The sequence below is a fragment of the Nomascus leucogenys genome, chromosome 23 (assembly GCF_006542625.1).
Source record: "Nomascus leucogenys isolate Asia chromosome 23, Asia_NLE_v1, whole genome shotgun sequence".
Taxonomy (NCBI): domain Eukaryota; kingdom Metazoa; phylum Chordata; class Mammalia; order Primates; family Hylobatidae; genus Nomascus; species Nomascus leucogenys.
In genome coordinates, this window is record NC_044403.1 from 12800086 (window position 1) to 12821048 (window position 20963).

A 20963-nucleotide genomic window follows, 5' to 3' on the forward strand; every position below is an offset into this window, starting at 1 on the left:
CTCTGTTCTAAGCCAACTAAATCTAGGTTTGGAGTGGCATAAGCACCTCTGTGGCCTCCAGAACTATGACTACATTGGGTTACACCTGAAGCCAGCACATTTATGAATCTTGCCCAAGGTCTGCTATAATTACTCCCTGACTACTGCATATGTTTGCTCAAGGCCATGGGGCTCTACAATCAGCAGGCAGCAAAGCCAGCAAGGCCTGTGTCCTTCCTTTCAGGGTGGTGAGGTCCCCCAGGCCCCATGTGGGTCCAAAGGTGACACCTAGGAGTCAGAGACTAGAGCCAAAACTCATAAAAGCTACCTGGTGTTCTATCATATTGTGGCTGATGTGGCACTCAAACCACAAGACAGTCTTTCCCACTCTTGCCTCGCATTTCCAAATACAGGGGAGCCTCAACCCACAGCCACAACCACTTCAGGCCCACAGGGAGTACTGCCAGACCACTGCCAATGTTTCCTTAAGGCCCAAGGGCACTTTAATCAGCTTCTATTGAATTCTGCCTGACCTGGGATTCAACCTTCAGGACAGTGGGCTCCCCTCTGGCTGAGGGCAGGTTCAGAAATGCTATCCAAGAGTCAAGTCCTGGAATCAGGGACCTCAAGAGTCTGCTTAGTGTGTTAACCCCTGTGATCTCTCTGGTATCTGAAGCCAGAAAGACTTGGAGGCTCATCCAAGGCTCTCAGTGTAGTACCTGGGCATCAATATTATTGTTTGCTGTTGACTAATAAGAGACATACCAGTCTGATGATTGATTTTTAATTTTACCAAAGCCATTTATGCATAAAGTTGTAAAAATAAGATTATATCAAAAATCTCATATTGAAAATGAGTTTTTCTCTGCTTGTTATTACTGCTTTCCAGAGGCAAGCATTTACAACTCTTTTTAGCTATTTCTTCTATTTACCTCCATATTTCTAATACTTTTAAGTAGAGGTTGATCCTGTGATCCTGCTAGTTTTTATTCCTGGCATACTTCATTTTATTGAACTTCACTTTATTGCACTTCCCATATTTTGGTGTGTTTTTGTTTGTTTGTTTTTTCAAATTGAAAGTTTGTGGCAATCCTGCATCAAACAAGTCTATTGACATCATTTTTTCAAAAATATGTGCTCACTTTATGTCTCTGTGTCACATTTTGCTAATTCTCACAATATTTCAGACTTATTCATTATTATTGTATCTGTGATGGTGACCTGTGGTTAGTGATCTTTGATGTTACTATTGTAATAGATTTAACTTGCCACTATCCATGCTCATATAATATGTGGAACTTAGTCAATAAAGTTGTGTGTGTTCTGAACGCTCCACCAACCAGCTGTTGCTACATCTCTCTCCATCCCCTTGGGCCTTCCTATGTCCTGAGATGGAACAACATAGAAATTAGGCCAATTAATAACCTTACAATGACCTCTAGGTGTTTGAGTGAAAGAAAGAGTCACACATCTCTCATTTTAAATCAAATTTTAGAAATGATTAAGTTTAGTGAGGAAGGAATATCAAGAGCCAAGGTAAGTCAAAACTAAGTATCTTGCATTCAACAGTTAGTCAAGTTGTGAATGCAAAAAGAAAGTACTTGAAGATAATTAAGAGTCCTACTTCAGTGAACACACAAATAATAACAAAGTGAAACAGACTTATTGCTAATATGGAGAAAACTTCAGTAGCCTGGATAGAAGAACAAAGCAGCCACAATGTTCCCTTAGGCCAAATCTAATCTAGAGCAAGGCCCTAACTCTCTGTCATTCTATGATGACTAAGAGACGTGGGAAAGCTGCAAAAGAAAAAAAGCTGTAGAATTTGCTTCATGGGGTTTAAAAAAAGAAGCTGGTTTCATAACCTAAGTACAAAATGAAGAAGCAAGTGCTGATGTAGGAAGGTGCAGCAAATGATCCAGGAAATCTAGCTAAGATAAGTATGAGAGTGGCTACATTAGTCAAAGTCAATTTTTCCTAATACATTACCATAAGTCCAATGGAAACTTAACACATAATGTAATATGTTGTTTGACAATCACAGCTTGCAAATATTGGAATGTCTTTATTTCTTCCACAATACTTAAGTGTATTCTAAATTTACTTAAACAAGATAATTGTTAATTATACATTGATAAAGTCTATGAAATATATAATTTTATGTGAGTAACAGATATTATTGTAGCATACATCCAGGCTAGACTTCAGGCCTTAGTATTATAGTTCAAACTGTGTGTTTGTTTGTTTAATAAAATAGACACTAGGCATTTCTCTTTACTTAGGATATGAATCTAGCTCCCCCTTTTTAACCTCTACCTGTATGATACTCATTTGTTTTATTAAGAATTACAATTACCTGAACAAGTATTTTTTCTTTTATTACATGATAACCATGTCTCTCACTTTAAATTTGTATGGATCATATAGTCTAACCTTAACCACAAATACATAGCTATATCGTAACAATGAGTACTCTCATTTTTTTCTACATATAGTTTGTTTTATTATAAATTCATAGGCTTATTTTTATACTTCCACCATAAAGGATGTGGAAATTCTTAGTGAAAGGACCGGAACTCCTCAAAAATAACATCTTACCGAATCAATGCAATGCTGTTTGGAAACATAGAAGCAGAAGTGGCTTTTCTTCTCCCCTTAATAATGTGTTTCACTATCTGCCCCAGCAGAAGGGACAAAATGTTTATTGTTATTTAAGGATTCTAAGTTTGCTTCATCCATGACACTTCCATTTTCTGATACATTGATATCATTCTCTTGATATTTTTTCTTCATGGCATAAATTAATATAATATATAAAACAAGTGATGAGACTCTTAACATTGAAGACAAGCCCAAGTAGACCCTTCTGTGGAAATAGACAAAATAAAACAATAAATCATTTTAAATTGTGTGTAATAACTTACAACATTTTCTCCAGTATCCAGATCCTAAAGAAAAAAAATTATAAATAAAATATTAAGATAATAATTCTAATAATTCTCTTTATTGGGGCATGATGATATATTTTATTATTGTAATAGGGTTATGAAGCCATAGAAACTATGCTCTAGTTGCCTCTGGCCTTCTTCATAGAACGAGAAAAATATACAACTCAAGCCCTCTTAAGCCATCCTGCCCCACCTACAGCTAGGAGGAGAAACTGAGAAGTATGTTTGAAATTTATAATCCAGAGGTTACTGGATTATAACTAATATAATAAAACCTAAATATAGGCCTGTAGAATGCTACCCTTTCTCCAGCACCTTACACCATATTAATAAGGGCTTATCAAAGCAGTTCCTTTTACACAATGCATTATGCTTAGCTGTAATGAAAAAAATTGCCAGTCATACCAAAAGTGAAAAAAAAAAAACCATAGATTGAAAAGAATAAGTAAGCTTTAAACCAGATCTAGATATGTCAGGGACGTGGAAATTTTCAAAATGGAATTTAAAACAACTATGAGTAATATGTTAAGTGTTCTAATCAATAAGGTAGATAGCATTCAATAACAGATGGGCAATGTAAGTATAAAAATAAAAATTTTAAGAACCCAAGAAAAATGCTAAAAATAAAAAATTCTGCAGCAGAAATAAAGAATGCCTTTGATGGGCTTATTAATGGATAGAACACAGCTGATGAAGACTCTCTAATTTGAGGATATATCAATGAAAACCTCCAAAACTGAAAAGCAAAGAGAAACAAGACTAAAAAGTAAATCAATTGAAATTATATATAAATTTTGAGATAATTATATAAGTGTGTGTAATAGAAAGGTTAGAAGGAAAACAAAGAGAAAAGGAGCAAAAGAAATATTTTTAAAAAATAATTACTGGCCAGGTGCAGTGGCTCACGCCTGTAATCCCAGCACTTTGGGAGGCTGAGGCAGGCAGATCATGAGGTCAGGAGTTAGAGACCAGCCTGACCAACATGGTGAAACCCCGTCTATACTAAAAATACAAAAACTGGCTGGGTGTGGTGGTAGGCGCCTGTTATCCCAGCTACTCAGGAGGCTAGGCAGGAGAATCACTTGAACTTGGGAGTCAGGGGTTGCAGTGAGCCAAGATCATGCCATTGCACTCCAGCCTGGGCAACAGAGTGAGACTCCATCTCAAAAAAACTAAGAATTTCTCTTAAATTAATGTCAGATACTATATCACAGATTCAAGAAACTTAGAAAATGCTAAGAATTTGTCCCTTGAGTTACAAACAATTCAACTACACTTCCTATTTTTAAATATACAAATAAGTTATTATTGACCAGAAAAACTACATGTAGGTGTGTTATTTTCAAATTACACAAAGTCAAAGATAAAGAAAACTTTATCCTGAAACTAACCAGAAGGTAAAACAAATTTTATCTATAGGGGAGAAAATATGTCAGACTTCTCTTCAGAAACCATGCAAGCAAGAAGAGAGTGGAGTGAAATATTTAAAGTCTTAGAAAAAAATCACCAACTTAAAATTCTGTACTCTGTGAAATTCTTTTATAAGTAAAGTAGAAATAAACACATTCTCAGACAAACAACAATTGAAGAAATGTTTTCCCAGTACATCTTCCTTGTAAGAAATGTTAAGAGAAGCTTTTTAGAGAGACTCATATAGGTCAGAAACTTGATATACATAAAGAAAGGTAACATAAAAATTTGTAATTACATAGTCATATAAAATCAGAGTCATATAAACTATTTAGTTAAGAACACAACAGAAGAAAAAAGAAGACAAAAATAGGATCAAAGAACATGTATAACAAATAGAAAATAGTAAAATTATGATCAACATTAGTCTAACAACATCAGTAGTCACTTTTAATGTCAATGATCTAAATCCAGCAATTAAAAGACTGAGTTTGTTAAAGGATTAAAAAGAAGAAACAAACTATATGTAGTCTCTAAGAGATCTACTTTAAAGATGTATAGATTAAAAGTAATTAGATGGAGGAAGATATATCATGCTACCACTGATAAAAAAAAAAAAAGTCAAGTTCTTTTCAAGATGGCTGACCAGGGACATCAAATTACAGTTCTCCTCAGAAAGAAGATCAAAGTTACTGGTGAATAAGGAAGTTCCAAATGAAAAACTGAGGAAAGAGAGCCAGGAACTGTTAAAGTGCCCAGAAGAAGAAGCTGTGGTGCAGTAAAGAAAAGCAGTAAAATCTGGCAATAATCAGCCCTCAGAGAATCCTGTGAAAATGTAGCTAAAAGTGATTCTCTGCTCCCCTCACATCTCTGTTAATCTGCTGACCACCAAATTGTTGGGAATTTCCTCTGCCCTCTTGACCCAGGGTAATGCTATTGGTGGCAATTTGGGAACTCCCCAGGGATAGACAACTAGGTGGCCAGCCTGCACAGGTACGGCTGCATCACCTTCCTATCTAAAGGAAAGATGTGCCACACTGTTTGTGCATCTATAGTATGCCACTGACCTTCCTGAAGATTCTCCATCTTTGAGTCACCACATCACCAAATTCCTGGCAAACATATCCAACAAACTTCTCTGACTTTGGCAGGCACAGGGGTCAGTGGACTTTGGGGAAACAGCAAGACCTCTGGAGATCTAACCCTCAATGTGATCTTCCCTTAAGAGAGTGGGGACTGTAGCCAACTATAGCTTCCCTTGGGACAAAGAGAACATGGGCACAACACCAATTACTAAAGGAGGCAGTATCAACACTCAGGAATGAATCTGGATAGAGGGTAATTTCCCACCCTCTCCACCGTACACTGTTGTGGACACAGCAGTGGTTCTTCCTGCTGAAGACTGTTATGTATGCACTCAGAGAAAGCATCTTTTATGTTTTTTGCAGGAATTACAGCCCAGATAAAAGTGAGCCTGCACTGCTTGGGCTTATATGAAGGGCAGGGTCCAGCTACCCCTCCCTACACATAACAGTAGTATCCTGGCAATGGAGGACAAACAGATCATGGAGTTGCCTGCTCTGGACTTGGGAAAGAGGCTCCACCCTGAACCCATTTTTATGATAGTCACTGGAGGGGCATGCCTGCAGCCTGCAGCTGCACTGCAGCTAGCCCCCAAGATAAGATTCCTAAGACCTCCATACCCTCAGCCACATAACAGATGGTGTGTCAGATCATACATCCAATACATCGTAACAACAAGTAACATCTAAGAAAACCACTGCACAGAATCTATCCACAACCAACGGACCCCTATTAAGCCGTGGCCTTATGAAACCCAGAAATGAGGACAAATCATCATACACAACATACACCACAGTCATATTCTCAAGGGAAGAAATAATAAAAAATTTAAAATGTCCTATTCAAACAACAGAAAATTCAAAATAACAAATGTCAGCTTCCTCAAATGAGAAGAAATCAGCACAAGAACTCTGGCAGAACAAATAGCCAGAATATCTTGACAACTCCAGAGGGTCACACAAGCTCTCTAGCAATGGATATTAATCATATTGAAAAGTCTGAAATGACAGATAAAGAATTCAAAATTTAAATTGCAAGAAAACTTAAGAAGATCCAAGAGGAAGTTGAAAACCAATAAATGAAACCAGAAAAACAATTTAGGATATGAAAGCTGAGATGGATGTATTAAGAAAAAAACCAGTAGAACTTCTGGAATTAAAAAATTTACCAGAAGAATTCCAAAATACATTTGGAAACTTTGACAATAAATTAGACTAAGCATAAAAAATAATTAAAGATCTTTGTGATAGTTAATAATGAGTGTCAACTTGATTGTATTAGAGGATGCAAAGTATTGATCGTGGGTGTGTCTGTGAGGGTGTTGCCAAAGGAGATTAACAATCGAGTCAGTGGGCTGGGAAAGGCAGACCCACTGTTAATCTGATTGGGCACCATCTAATTAGCTGCCAGCATGGCCAGAATATAAAACATGAAAAGACTAGACTGGCTTAGCCTCCCAGCCTACATCTTTCTCCTGTGCTGGGTGCTTCCTGCCCTCAAACATCAAACTCCAAGTTTTTCAGCTTTGGGATTTGGACTGGCTTCCTTGCTCCTCAGCTTGCAGATGGCCTGTTGTAAGACCTTGTGATCATGTGAGTTAATACTCCTTAATACACTTCCACATATAATATATATATGATATATTTATGAGATATATAGATATATGATCATGTGAGTTAATACTCCTTAATATGCTCCTATATATATAAAATCATATTTTATATGTTCTTTTAGTTCTATATATATAATATGATATATAGGATATATAATCTAGATATATATCATATGATATATATAATCTATATATATCATATGATATATATAATCTATATATATCATATGATATATATAATCTCTCTATATATCTTTTTTATATATATTTTATATATGTATTCTATTAGTTCTAGATAACCCTGACTAATAAAATCTTGAAACTGGTCTTTCAAATTAACACAGTCATAAAAAAATAAAGAAAATAGAAGGTAAAAAAAACGAGCGCTGCCTTTGAGAAACATGGAGTTATTTAAAGCAACAAGACCTACGAATTATTAGCATTAATGAGAGAAAAGAAAAAGCAAGCAACTTAGAAAACACAGTTGTGGGAATAATTCAGAAATTAAAAAATAATCTTGCTACAGAGCTTCACATCCATATACAAGAAATTCAGAGAACACCTATGAGGTACTATACAAAACAACCATTCTAGAGGAATATAATTGCCTAAGTTCAACAGGAATGAACAAATCTTAAACGCAGCTAGAGAAAAGGGCCAAATTATTTATGAAGGAAATACCATGAGACTAAAGGTGAACTTCCCAGCAGACACATTACAAGCTAGAAGAGATTGGGGGCCTATTGTTAGACTTACAAAAGAATAATAATAATAATGACAGCCAAGAACTTCATAACCTCCCAAATGAAGATCTGTAAATAAAGTAGAAATAAAGTATTTCCCAGACCAGTAAATGCTAAGGAAATAAGTCACCACCAGATCAGTTTTAGAAAAAATGCTCAAAGGAGTTCAAAACAGGAAAAAAAAAAGACCAATACTTGTTACCATAAAAGCACACATAATTACAAAGCCTACAGATCCTATTAAGTAACTATACAATTGCAACTATAAAGCAACTAGCTAACAACAGTATGAGAGGTACAAAATCTCACATATCAATATGCACTTTGAATGTAAATTGCCTAAATGCTCCATATAAGAGACATACGGTAGCAAAATGGATTAAAAAAAAAAAAAAGGCAACTTTCTGCTGCCCTTAAGGAATCCATCTCATATGTAAGGACACCCATAGACTTAAAGTAAAAGGATGAAGAAAGATCTATCTTTCAAATGGAAAGCAAAAATAAGCTGAAATTCCTCTCTTTGTATCAAATAAAACAGACCTTAAACAAACAACGGTTACAAAAAAACCAAATAAGTGCATTATACAATGATAAAGCATTTAATTCAACAAGATTTAACTAATCTAAATATATTCACACTCAATACTGAATCAATCATATTTATAAAACAAATACTACCAGACCCAAGCAAAGAGATAGAAAGTAGTGCAATGAGTAATAAACTTCCACACCAGACTGACAGCACGAGGCAGGCACATCATCAAGGCCAAAAGCTAAAAAAAAAAAAAAAATTCAACTTGAACTAGACTCTTTACCAACTGGATATAATAGATATCTAGAGAATACTTCACCCCAAAATCAGAGAAAATGCATTTTTTTATCTGTTCATAAAACATTCTCTAAAACTAACCACATTCTAAGTCATAAGTCACAATAAATTTTTTTAAAAATCAGAGTTATAACAAACATCTTCATGAACCACAGTGGAATAAAAATAGAAATACATATCAAGAGCAACTCTCGAAACTACACAATTACAAGAAACCTATATAACTTGGTCCTGAATTAGTTTTGGGTAAATAAAATTAGGGCAGAACACAATTTTTTTGTTTTAAACAAATGAAAATTGAGACAAAGTATTTTAAAACCTCTAGGATATAGCTTAAACAGCGTAAAGTGGAAAGTTTATTGCACTAAATGCTTATGAAATTTTCACTGCAAAACTATAACTGAGACTGAAAGAGAGCTGACCTAACCAACTCCATCTTGCTTCTATCCTCCAAGCTGTTCCTGTTGATTTCTGCATGTAAGCCGAACTAATTCTGGGAGAAATTTAGTTTATAGCTTCGAGTTTAAAACCAAGACAGTAACAGTCCTTTCCCAAAACAAACCAGCTTCTTGCCTCGGAAACAGACTACCTTTGTAGGACTAAAAAATTAGCCAAAAGATTAGAAATTACGATTTAGGAGTAATGCATCTGGAGGTTACAAGATTCTGACTCTAACCAAATTGCTCCGGAGGATAACAGCACTACTGTAAAACCTAAGATCAATACCTGATATATTTTGCAGATCCTGAATTTCACAGATGAGCTCACACCACCCGGATTGATAAACTGGCTTATCTCATCCTGTGGCCCCCTCCCAGGATGAGACTCAGCGCAAGAGGACAGTATCAACTCCCTATGATTTCATCTCTGACCTGACCAATCAGAACTCTTGACTCACTGGCCCCCCTACCCACCAAATTATCTTTAAAAACTCCAGTCCACAAATTCTCAGAGAGACTGATTTGAGTAATAACAAAACTCTGGTGTCCTGCACAGCTGGCCCTACATGATTGATTCATTTGCACAGCTGGCCCATTGCAACTCTTTATTGCAATTTCTCTGTTTTGACAAGTAAGCTCTTTCTTGATAAATAAGCTCTGTCTAGGCAGTGGGCAAGGTGAACCCATTAGGTGGTTACGCACATGGGGTCTCATCCGGGAATGCCATTGTGCCTACCTGCCCATGGTTCAGTGGCCCTGCTCTGGTGATGGCTCCAGAGGCCAGCCCGAGTGGCTGCCGAGTTCTCTTGGACTACGGGCTGACTCTGGCACTGTCTCTACTGGCAGGGTGCTGCTGACCCAATGTGCATGGATTTAATTGCCATAGAGAAATAGTTCCTGGAAATAATGTCTGTCTCTAAACTAATTTGGTGAGTATTCTAGGCACTGCCAACACCTCCTTCCTTCGCCCAGTTGGTTTGGCTCCTTTGGGGATCATGATTTGACTTCTTTAGGGGCCTTGGTTTGGCTCCTTTGGGGCTCTTGGATTTTTTTTTTTTTTTTTGAGGTCTCAGTTCAGCTCCTTTGGAGGTGTTGGTTAGCTCTCTCTAATTAGTAGGAACAGTCTTGGTTCAGGAGATTTCTCTTCAATCAAGAAGATTTCAGGGAGATTTCTCAGGTGGAGAATAAAAGGTTCGTTTGGGAGGAAGACTCAGAATTCTTGGTTAGAAGTCGTGGTTTGGAAGGCCTTCTGTCTTGTCTTTGTTGTGTGTGTGTTTGTATATGTGGAGGAGACCTCTAAAGGAACTACTGATGGAAGTCTAGGACACCTAACTCAGAAAACCCTCATTATTTGTCTGGTCACATTCAGTGAGTCCTGAAGGAAGCTCAAAAGGCCTGAGTCGGCGTGACTGTCCACTTCTTCATCTTGCCCAGAGACCTGAATTCCCAGTTGGAGGTTATCCCTCCAAATCTTGAGTGGATCAGAGATGATAGGGACCAATGACAGAAAGCTTGAGCCTCGCCAGGTCAATATTGGGTGCTGAATGAGGTGACAAATGTCTGTTTTGTTATGTGTATTTTGCTAGGCTGGAGCGGAAAACGTTAATTTGGTTCCTCATGCAGCCCATTGGGCAGCATCTTGCAAAAATGAGAAGCTTTTGCCTATGGTTTTATAAAACAGAAAAGGATAATTTTCTTTTGCAAAGTGGCTTGGCCCCCGAAGGTATGGTGCAATGAGCACGGTCATCAAAAGCCACTTCATTCTTCTGGAAGCTGCAGAGAAAGGGAACCCGGAAAAGTGGTATGCTGGCAAAAGGGGTAAGAATTTGTTATCAGCCAAGCTTCTGGTCTGTGTCTCTCTGTCTCTGTCTCTGTCTCTCTCTCTCTCTCTGTGTGTGTGTGTGTGTGTGGTCTGATTAATAGAAAAATGAATTTTTGAGACTAGTCTTAGGCTTTAGCAAATCTGGTGTACTTTGTGCTAAGAATTTGTCTTTTAGTGTTGTTCTGTAAGGGAGAGGGGTATCATAGGAAAGAACGTAGAAAGTAGGTTTAGGATTCCTATAAGCCTACTTTTTAAGCCAGCCTCTCGGGCTGGTCAGTTACAAACTTTGCTGTGTGTTCCTGAAACCTATATTGGATGAGGTTTCCCTCTTATCTTGTTTTATGTCCTTGGGAGCTTGACCTTGTAACCATGTGGCAGTACCTACTCTTGGTCTCTGCCATCTAGAGGACAGGAATTTTGTAGTTAATGTCATAGTTAGCTCTAAAAATTATCTTGAGCAGTTAAAAGCCTTTGCAAGCTTGAAACTGGTTGCACTGGAATCCTTCTGGGAAAGGTAATGAAGACTATCCAATGCTGTAGCTCAGAAGCTAAGGGTTTGTCTTTTCACAATGGTGGCCTAGGACTCAATTCTTGGCTCAGGGAATGAGTGCTTTCTGATTTGATATTCTTGTGGCTTTTTCCATTTGTTGATTCTCTACTCCTCCATGACCAACTTCTGGCTTCCCTTCTTGAATTTTCGTTTCTCTGAGATACCTCTGAAGATTCTAGATTTTGTAAAAACTGCTCACCACCTATTTGAAAATACCTCATACACTCATGGTTAAGTTATAACCTTAGTTAAGGCTTATTTATTTCACCTAGGAGATATACTGTTTCTAAAGAAGTTCAAAAGCCAGAAATACTGGCTGTTTGGCCTTGCTAAAGTCAGATAATAAGAGATATAAAGGATTTTTTTTTAAAGGGCACTACAGCTAAAAGTCAGCTTAATTAAAAATGGATATCCCAGTGCTCTCCCATACTCTCTCTCGCTCTCCCTCTCTCTTTCTCTCTTTACAGACACACATATACGTATGTGTGTGTATATATATACACACACATACGTATGTGTGTGTATATATATATATATACACACATATACATGTATATATAGCATATACATATATACACACATATATACATATATGTATGTATATGTGTGTGTCTGTGTGTGTGTGTGTGCATATATATATATATATATATATATATATATATATATACAAGACCTTTGTGCTTTTTCTCTTCTTGGACATTGTTTTTTTGAGAAGAAGTTTTTATTTATTTATTTTTCTCACTTGAGTGAATTATTTCCTCAGTCTGTCTTTTTGCCCCTCTTAATGACCACATTAAAGGAACTAATTTCTAACAGACGAGGAGTCCTTGGGAAAAAATAGGAGGTACCATTTTTGGGAAAAAGCTCTGTTTTCCTCATGGAACCCCAGGCGCTGAAGGAGGATAGAACTCTCTAAAAATGAATCAATATTTAACAGCCTTCTAAAATAGAATGCATCAAATTAAACTGAAAAGAACAGATACTATACTTGATCTTAGCCAAAAGGCCGAGTTTGTTTATTGCGGCACTATTCACAATAGCAAAGACTTGGAACCAACCCAAATGTCCATCAGTGATAGACTGGATTAAGAAAATGTGGCACATATACACCATAGAATACTATGCAGCCATAAAAAAGGGTGAGTTCACGACCTTTGTAGGGACATGGATGAAGCTGGAAACCATCATTCTCAGCAAACTATTGCAAGGTCGAAAAAACCAAACACCACATGTTCTCACTCATAGGTGGGAATTGAACAATGAGAACACATGGACACAGGAAGGGGAACATCACACACCGGGACCTGTCGTGGGATGGGGGGAGGGGGGAGGGATAGCATTAGGAGATATACCTAATGTAAATGACTAGTTAATGGGTGCAGTACACCAACATGGCACATGTATACATATGTAACAAATCTGCACATTGTGCACATGTACCCTAGAACTTAAAGCATAATAATAATAATAAAAGAAAGCATCAAATTAAGATAGGTTCATTGGTGAATTCTATTAAACACTTAAGTAAGAAATTATACCAAATCATTACAATCTTCTTCAGATGATAGCAGCAGCAGAAGTACTTCCTCTTTCATTCTGTGAGGCTAGCATTATCCTAATACCAAAATCAGACGAAGACATTACAAGAAAAGAATACTACAGAGGGCCGGGCATGGTGACTCACACCTGCAATCCCAGCACTTTGAGAGGCTGAGGCAGGCGGATCACCTGAGGTCAGGAGTTCGAGACCAGCCTGACCAACATAGAGAAACCCTGTCTCTACTAAAAGTACAAAATTAGCCGGGTGTGGTGGTGCATGCCAGTAATCCCAGCTACTTGGGAGGCTGAGGCAGGAGAATCGCTTGAACCTGGGAGGTAGAGGTTGCAGTGAGCCATGATCGCACCATTGCCCTCCAGGCTGGGTAACAAGAGCAAAACTATGTCTCGAAAAAAAAAAAAAAAAAAAGAATGCTACAGAGCAACTTCTCTCATGAACACAGATGCGAAAATTTTCAAAAAATATCAGATTGAATTCAACGATGTATAAATATAGTATACATCATGACTAAGTGAGATTTCCCTCAGGTTTCCAAGACGGGTTCAACATGCAAAATGAATTCTTACAGTTCATTACATTAACAGGCTAAAGAATAATAATAAAATGACATGATCACATCAATAGATCTAGAAAACTGAATTTGCAAAATCACTCATTTATAACAAAAACTCCCATTAAACTTGGAATAGAGGAGAACCTCCTCAACTTGATCAAGAATATCTACCAAAACCCTACATCTAACTTCATACTTAATAATGAGACACTCAAAGTCTTCCCACTATGGTCAGGAACAAGTCAAAGACGTCGCCTCTCACCACTGTTTTTCAACATGGTATTGGAATTCATAATTAATGTAATTTTAAAAAAGAAAAGAAAATGAAATGTATATAGATTGAAAAGAAATTGTCTTTGTTTACAATATGACAATTGTTTAAGTAGAAAGTTTAAAATAACAGACAAAAACACACTTGGAAATAATAAGAATTATTGCAAGGTTTCAGGACACAGGATCCAGGGTTAATATAACAAAATCAAACATCTTCATATATATCATCAGAGAAACATGAAACTTGGAAGCCATCAAGATGTCCTTCAGCAGGTGAATATATAAATAAACTGTTATACATCTAGACAATGGAATATTATTCAGCAATAAAAAGAAATGAGCTATCAAGCAATTGAAACACCTGGTGGAAATTTAAATGCATGTGATTAAGTTAAATAAGCTAGTCTAAAAATGCTACATACTGTATGATTCTGGAAAAAGCAAAACTATGAAAACAGTAAAAAGCACAGTGGTCTCCAGGGGTTTTAGAGGAGGAAGGAATGAATAGGCAGAGTGGAGGATTTTTAGGGTAGAGAAACTACACTGTATAATACTGTAACGGTGGATATATGTCATTATACATTTGTCCAAACCCATAGAAAGTACAATGTCAAGAGTGAAACCTAAAGTAAACTGTGGACTCTGGGAGATAAAGATGTGTTAATGTTGTTTCATCATTTGTAACACTGTATCACCCTTTGTTAGGAGACATTGATAGTAGGATAGGCTATGCATGTGTGGGGCAGGTGGTATGTGGGAAATCTCTGTAATTTCTCCTCAATTTTACTGTGATACTAAAACTGCTCTAAAAATAAGAGTTTATTTAAAAAATTCATAAGATAACAATTTAACTTTTTATGTATTCATTGGTAAATGCACTGCTCTTTTTTTTTTTTTTTAAATTCCACTTTACACAATTAAGCAATGAACACAAATGACCAAAAGGAAAGTGATAAGGGCCGTGAGTTAGCTACGATGTGGTAAGTCCCAAAAATCGTTGGTCATTTCCAGCTGGTTGGAATGGTGTGAATTTTATGAAAGAAAAGGGTGTGTGAGCTAAGCCCAGAGCATTTCCTGGCAGTTAGAAGACTAATACTTGTCTTAGTTGGCTAAAATCAAGGTATCAGCAGGGTTGTATTCCTTTCTGGGACCTCCAGGAAATAAGCTGTTCCTTTGCTTTTTCTCACTACTAGAGGCCACCTACATTCCTTGGCTCCTGGCCCCTTTCTTCCATCTTCAAAGCCAGCAACAATAGACTGAGTCTTTCTCACATCACATCCTTCTGACCTCCTATTTTTTAGGATATTTGTGGTTACATTGGGCCCAACCAAATAATTTTCTTATCTTGAGTTCAGCTAATTAGCAAACTTATTCCATCTGCAACCTGAACATAGTGTAATTACAGATTCCAGGGATTAAGACAAGATATTTAAAGAATCCACAGAGAAGTGAGGTTACCTTAAAGGAACAAGAAAACAGACAACAGCTAACTTATCAAGAGTAAAATGGAACTTAGAAGACAGTAGAATAATATCTTCAATCTGACAAGAGAAAATGATTGTCAATTTAGAATTCTATACTTTGTACATTTCTTTTAAGTGTACAGTTGAACTAAAGTTCTTTCCTGAGAAATTTAAATTGGCAATTCGCCACTAAAGAGCTCACTGAAAGACATTTTTAAAAATCGACTTTAATCAGAAGGAAAATGACCCTAGATGGAATCTGACATGCAAGAAGAAAGCAGAGAAAAGAAAATGATAAATATGTGGGGATGTACAAAGACTGACCCTTTAAATCTTAATGTCTTGGGACAAGCATAAAGTACACAAGAATAACATATATATTATAAGTCTACCTTATATATGCATATATATGCATATTAAATATATATAGTACACATATACACTATATAATGTGATCACAATGGTCTTTGCAGCATATTAAAAATTTGGATACTATAACAGTTTGATCAACAAGAAGAATGCATTAATAAATCAATTAACATAAAATATTTATAAATTCCATTTTAGTTCTAACTAAACCTTCACTGAACAAAAAGGAACTAGTATGGCTTAAAAATAGTTTTAGGGTCTTTTTATACTCAAACCATTATAAAGCCATCGCAAAATGTTACATTAATACTTGAATTTGTGGTCATTTCTTTGGGGAAATTCTGAGGAGCATCTGGCCAGGTGTCCTGGAAATACATGATGATTTCAATAAAAAATGAACACATTCTTAAATAAAGTCATTAAGATAAGTTTATGAAGTTTTCATTTGTAATTTCTTTTCATTTCTTTCTCTCATTTTGTGAGAAATTTTCTATAATTAATATTTAGATACATTTCTGAGAATGCCTGTGGGGTACAATTCTGGAAAAAGCTGGATCATTTTATCTGCTGGGGATTTTAGTGAATTTACACATTAAATGGAAGAAAGTCTGTTTGGTAAATTTGATCCTAGGTCTTTACTCCAGAGATGTATCCTGAACTAATAAACTTCCTCCACTTTCATATAAATGATAGCATGCTCCATACACATTCTTCATGGTTCTTTTTTTTTCATATAAAAATATGTCTTGAAGAAGGTTCCATATTAGTAAACAAATAATTTCTTCTTTTTTCGAGACATCAGACTATTCATTTTCCTGCAGGTAGAACTATTTATTTAATTACTCCCTTATCAAGAGATATTTAAGTTGCTTCCAATATTTTGCCATCATAAACAATGTTGCCATACACATGTATGTAATCTTATACATGTGACATTTTATCTATTTGGGAGTATAGCTATCTGTAGGATAAATTTCTAGAAGTTTGCTGCTGGCTCAAACTTCTGTACTTTTGCCAAGACAATGTCTACTTAACATTTTTGATGGTTGACAATCTGGGTGAGTTTTAATTGCAATCCTGTCATTATCAATTAATTTGAGCATCTTTTTATATATTTAATAGCCATTAGTGATTATTTTCTTTGGAAGATATTTGATTTTTTTTGAACCTACTTTTTACGGAAATTTTAGATTTACAGAAAAACTGTACAGAAAGTATGAAGAAGTCCCGTATACTCCCCGCCCCACACATACAGTTTCCCCTTTCATTAACAGTTTGTATTAGTGTGGTAACTTTGTTACAATTGATGAACCAATATGAATGCATTATTATTAAGTTCATATTTTAGATTAGAGTTTGCTTTTTATGTGGTTTGTATGTTGTATGGGTATGGGTCCATAGGTTTGACAAATACATAACATCATGTATCCAACATTATAATATCATATAAAATCATTTCACCACCCTTAAAATGCCCTGTGCTCCACTTACTCATCCTTGTCGTTCCCCACTGACCTCCTAGCAACCACTGATCTTTCATTGTCTTCATAGTTTGGCCTTTTACAAAAGGTCATACAGTTAGAATAATATAGTCAGAAGCTTCTTTAATCTTTTTTAATGTTTTTTTTTCTTTTTTTGAGACAGAGTCTCGCTCTGTCAGCCAGGCTTGAGAGCAATGCCATGATCTTGGCTTACTGCAACCTCCGCCTCCTGGGTTCAAGGGATGCTTGTGCTTTAGCCTCCCAAGTAGCTGAAATTACAGACGTGCACCACCGTGCCTGGCTAATTTTTGTATTTTTAGTAGAGACAGGGTTTTGCCATGTTGTCCAGGCTGGTGTTGAAATCCTGGCCTCATGAATCCTCCCACCTCAGCCTCCCAAAGTGCCTAGATTACAGGCATGGGCCACCGCACCAGGCCCAGAAGCTTCTTTAGATGGCCTTCTTTCACTTAGCTACGTGCATTTAGTTTCTTTCTTATCTTTTTGTAAGTTGATGGGTCACTTCTTTTTATTGCTGAATAATTTTCTATTGTATGAATGTACCCCAGTTTGGCTATCCATTCACCTATTGAAAGACATCTTGTTTGCTTCCATTTTTCCATATGCAAGTGCAGGTTTTTGTGGGGTCATGTTTTCATCTAACGTAGGTAAATATCTAGGTGCATGATTACTTAACCATATCATAAGCCCGTGTTTTCCTTTGTAAGAAACTTCCGACTGTCTTCTACCATGGCTCTACTATTTTTTACATTTCCACCAGCAATGAAAGAAAAACTAAAGGAAATTCCTGTTGTTTTGCATCCTTGCCAGCATTGGATGTTATTTTTGCTGATGTTTAAGAGTTCTGTATATATTCAGGATATTTGCCTGTGTCTGTGTTACAAGTTGCAAATTATTCTTGTAATTTATACTTTCACTTTGAAATTTCCTTTTAAAAGTTTAATGATGCAGATTTTATAAATATTTTGTCTTTTTTTCTATTATAGTTTTGGGCATTTGGGTCAGACTTAGTTTCTGCTTCGTAGATAATTGAAAGAAATTATACTATGAGTTTTAATACATGTAGTTTCACATTTCAAAGTGTATAATTTGTCAATATATGAATTTGAAATTAGTTTTTTTTAAAGAGGTAAAGTATAATTGTAGCTTTTTGTTTTTCCAGATGCCCATGCAGTTATCTTCATGTCACTTACGGAATATCTCTCCCTGTGAATAGAGTAATATAGAAACATATTTTCCCTTTTTTTCTTAATTGACATATGACCAGAGCCCCAGCTAGTCATTCTGTGTCTTTCTAGAGAAGTCAGAGGCAATCGAATACACACACACACACACACACACACGCATATATATATATGCGTGTGTCTATATTTACATGTGTATATTTATCCTTATATATACTAATATGAGGAGAGTTTTGGAAACAAAAAAGATTCACATACAAATCCTAGCCGTTTTCTATTATCTCTGATTTTTGACAAGTTGGTTATTATCCTTGAATCACAGCTTCTTCATATATAACAGAATAGAAGAAAATATCCATTTCCTATAGTTTCTATGAGTACTAAAATGAGATACCAGATTGTTTGATACCATACTGCATGCAAAGTCAGTTTTCATTAAATGGTGGCTATCATTATTAATATTATTACATAATGAAAATGACATTCTTTAGGAATTAATATAGTCAAAGAAAAAATAAATTAATGAAATATATTTATGACAACTTACGAAAATAATGTGGAATTATATATCCTACATGACCCACGTGTGCCACAGTTGTTGGTGGACCACTTTATACATGTTGTATCAATCAGAGCCCCAAAATATATTGGAGCTAGAATTCCTCCTGTAATAGGAGAAGAGAAGATGTCAGTCTAGGGAACATATTTTAAATGTAACTGCGTGATATTCCTCATTGATACATTTTGATTAAATAAAAGTTTAAAAATTTGGAGGATTCATTTATCATTTTGTTCTGCATCTACCCAATAATAAAGATATTAGAAATCTCAAAGACCCAAATCATGTAGTAATGTCATTGACACCTTTTACCTACTCGTACCCTCCCTACATATATGCATATATACTCTGTTCTTATGATAGCAATTAACTTAAGCTTGAATGGTAAAAAGAAGAATGTTGTTAGTAAAACTTGGAAGTTACGTTGGTTAATATGGGATTTTTCTTAGGCAAAGAAACCTGAAATGGAGTAGAATTACAATTTTATGGAGAAAGGAAAAAGATCTTGGCTCAACTGCTGTAAAGGCAGACTTTTTTTTTTTTTTAATACTATTTTAAGAGAATTTAAAAGTGACTGCTTCATCAGAACTCCCTCCCCAGATAAGCATAGGCTGAGCTTCAGAGAGTGCTTAGCTTTTGGCAGGTTGTACTTTTTTCTGGGCTCAGACATCTACTTCCCACTTACTGATGTCATTAGAGCTCACAGTCCAGTGATTTTCTACTAATTGATTTTGTGCATTGTAAATACCTCCTGAAGCAGCTTAGGCTAAGTTAGGGCTTGTGGTACTAAATTTTGTTTGTGTTAGTGTTCTGATCACAATGATGAGTAAGTTTTCAGTGGTCTTTTTCTTAGTTAATTTTTATTTGTAGCTCATGATTTTGCAGAATGCAAGGCTTTTCACAGACAGATTATGTTGTTTATATAATAAGTGTCCATCTGCTTCCACTGCCGTTTTAATGAACTCTGAGATTCACTCCTGGTTCTAGGCAAAGGTAATTTGGTAAAGAATTTTAGGGACATGCCAGTAGAGAACTATCCTTAAGATGGTGCAACTAAAGCGTTTATAACTTTACTTTGTTCTTTTTTGTACTGTGGTGAATAATTTTCAGAATTTATTCTGCCATGGATAAAATGATAGTGATTGACATATCACAATTTTACTTATTCCATTTAGTTTTCATCAGTCTCAATTTTTTGAGAGTGAGAAATATTAAAATGACAAGGGACTGAGGTCAATGTATCTGAGAAAACCTGGTACTGAGGAAATGAGTGAGAAATTTTCAGGTTTCAAAAATCACAGCCACCCTTTGAAAAATCAAAAATACATGCTAACAATTTATTTTCCCCACATAATGCCACTGATGTGAACAAATGTAATGGATTGTTTTAAGTAACAAACTTTGTCCTAATCACTACAATTTAAAAACTCATAACCTATTTTCTAAATGACTTTTTCAGGTAAATACACTATATAGGCCTTCCACAATTTACACGTTTATTGTATTCAAGACAATTGTTTGTGAATTGGAAGTTTTGTACTAAATGTGTATTTTTTCCATAGGTGCGTTTAGGTTCCATCGTGCCACAGACTGGATACATCGAAATAGGATGGATACTCAGAATTAGAATGGTGAAACTCATTTTTTTTCCTATTTCCTATTGCTAAAAAAAAATTTACTCGATTCTTATAGTCTCATTTCTACATATGAGAAGAAGTACTAACAACTCAGATGTTACTTTAAGCTTTTGTCACCCAGGTTCTAGCAGAGAGCTATCTCCATTGAATCTGAAGGTAGAAAACTGCCAGGATCTACAGAGTCTGGGAGATTAGACACACAAAACGGAATGGAGGGAAGAAAACCAATGGAATACTATAGCATCTCATTTCCTCTCTTCTATTCCCTTTATATTTCTTCTTTTTAACTTTGAGGATTTGTGACTTTATCATCAAATATGCTTCTTAGACAATTTCTTCATTGTAATTGGGCCATAGCCTGGCCAGATTCCCTGGCCAGATTCTCACACTTCCCAAGCCAGCTTTAGGCCTTGCCTAAATCATGGCTCAGTTTAGAAGTTAGGCCCTTCACT

At 35.9% G+C, this 20963-nt stretch overlaps 1 protein-coding gene and 1 pseudogene across 1 annotated transcript in view; both read right to left on the bottom strand.

The window, feature by feature from the left end:
• Positions 1 to 2024: 2024 nt before the first annotated feature.
• The window catches only part of SLCO1B1 (solute carrier organic anion transporter family member 1B1), a 101071-nt gene continuing 82132 nt past the window's right edge, over positions 2025 to 20963 (bottom strand). The window contains exons 14-15 of the mRNA XM_030804744.1: positions 18863 to 18980; positions 2025 to 2845 (exon numbers count right to left, since the gene is read on the bottom strand). Coding sequence (XP_030660604.1) covers positions 2635 to 2845; positions 18863 to 18980 — 329 coding nt within the window. The 3' untranslated portion in view covers positions 2025 to 2634. The remainder of the gene's footprint in view (positions 2846 to 18862; positions 18981 to 20963) is intronic.
• LOC115832979 lies at positions 12233 to 12434 on the bottom strand (annotated as a pseudogene).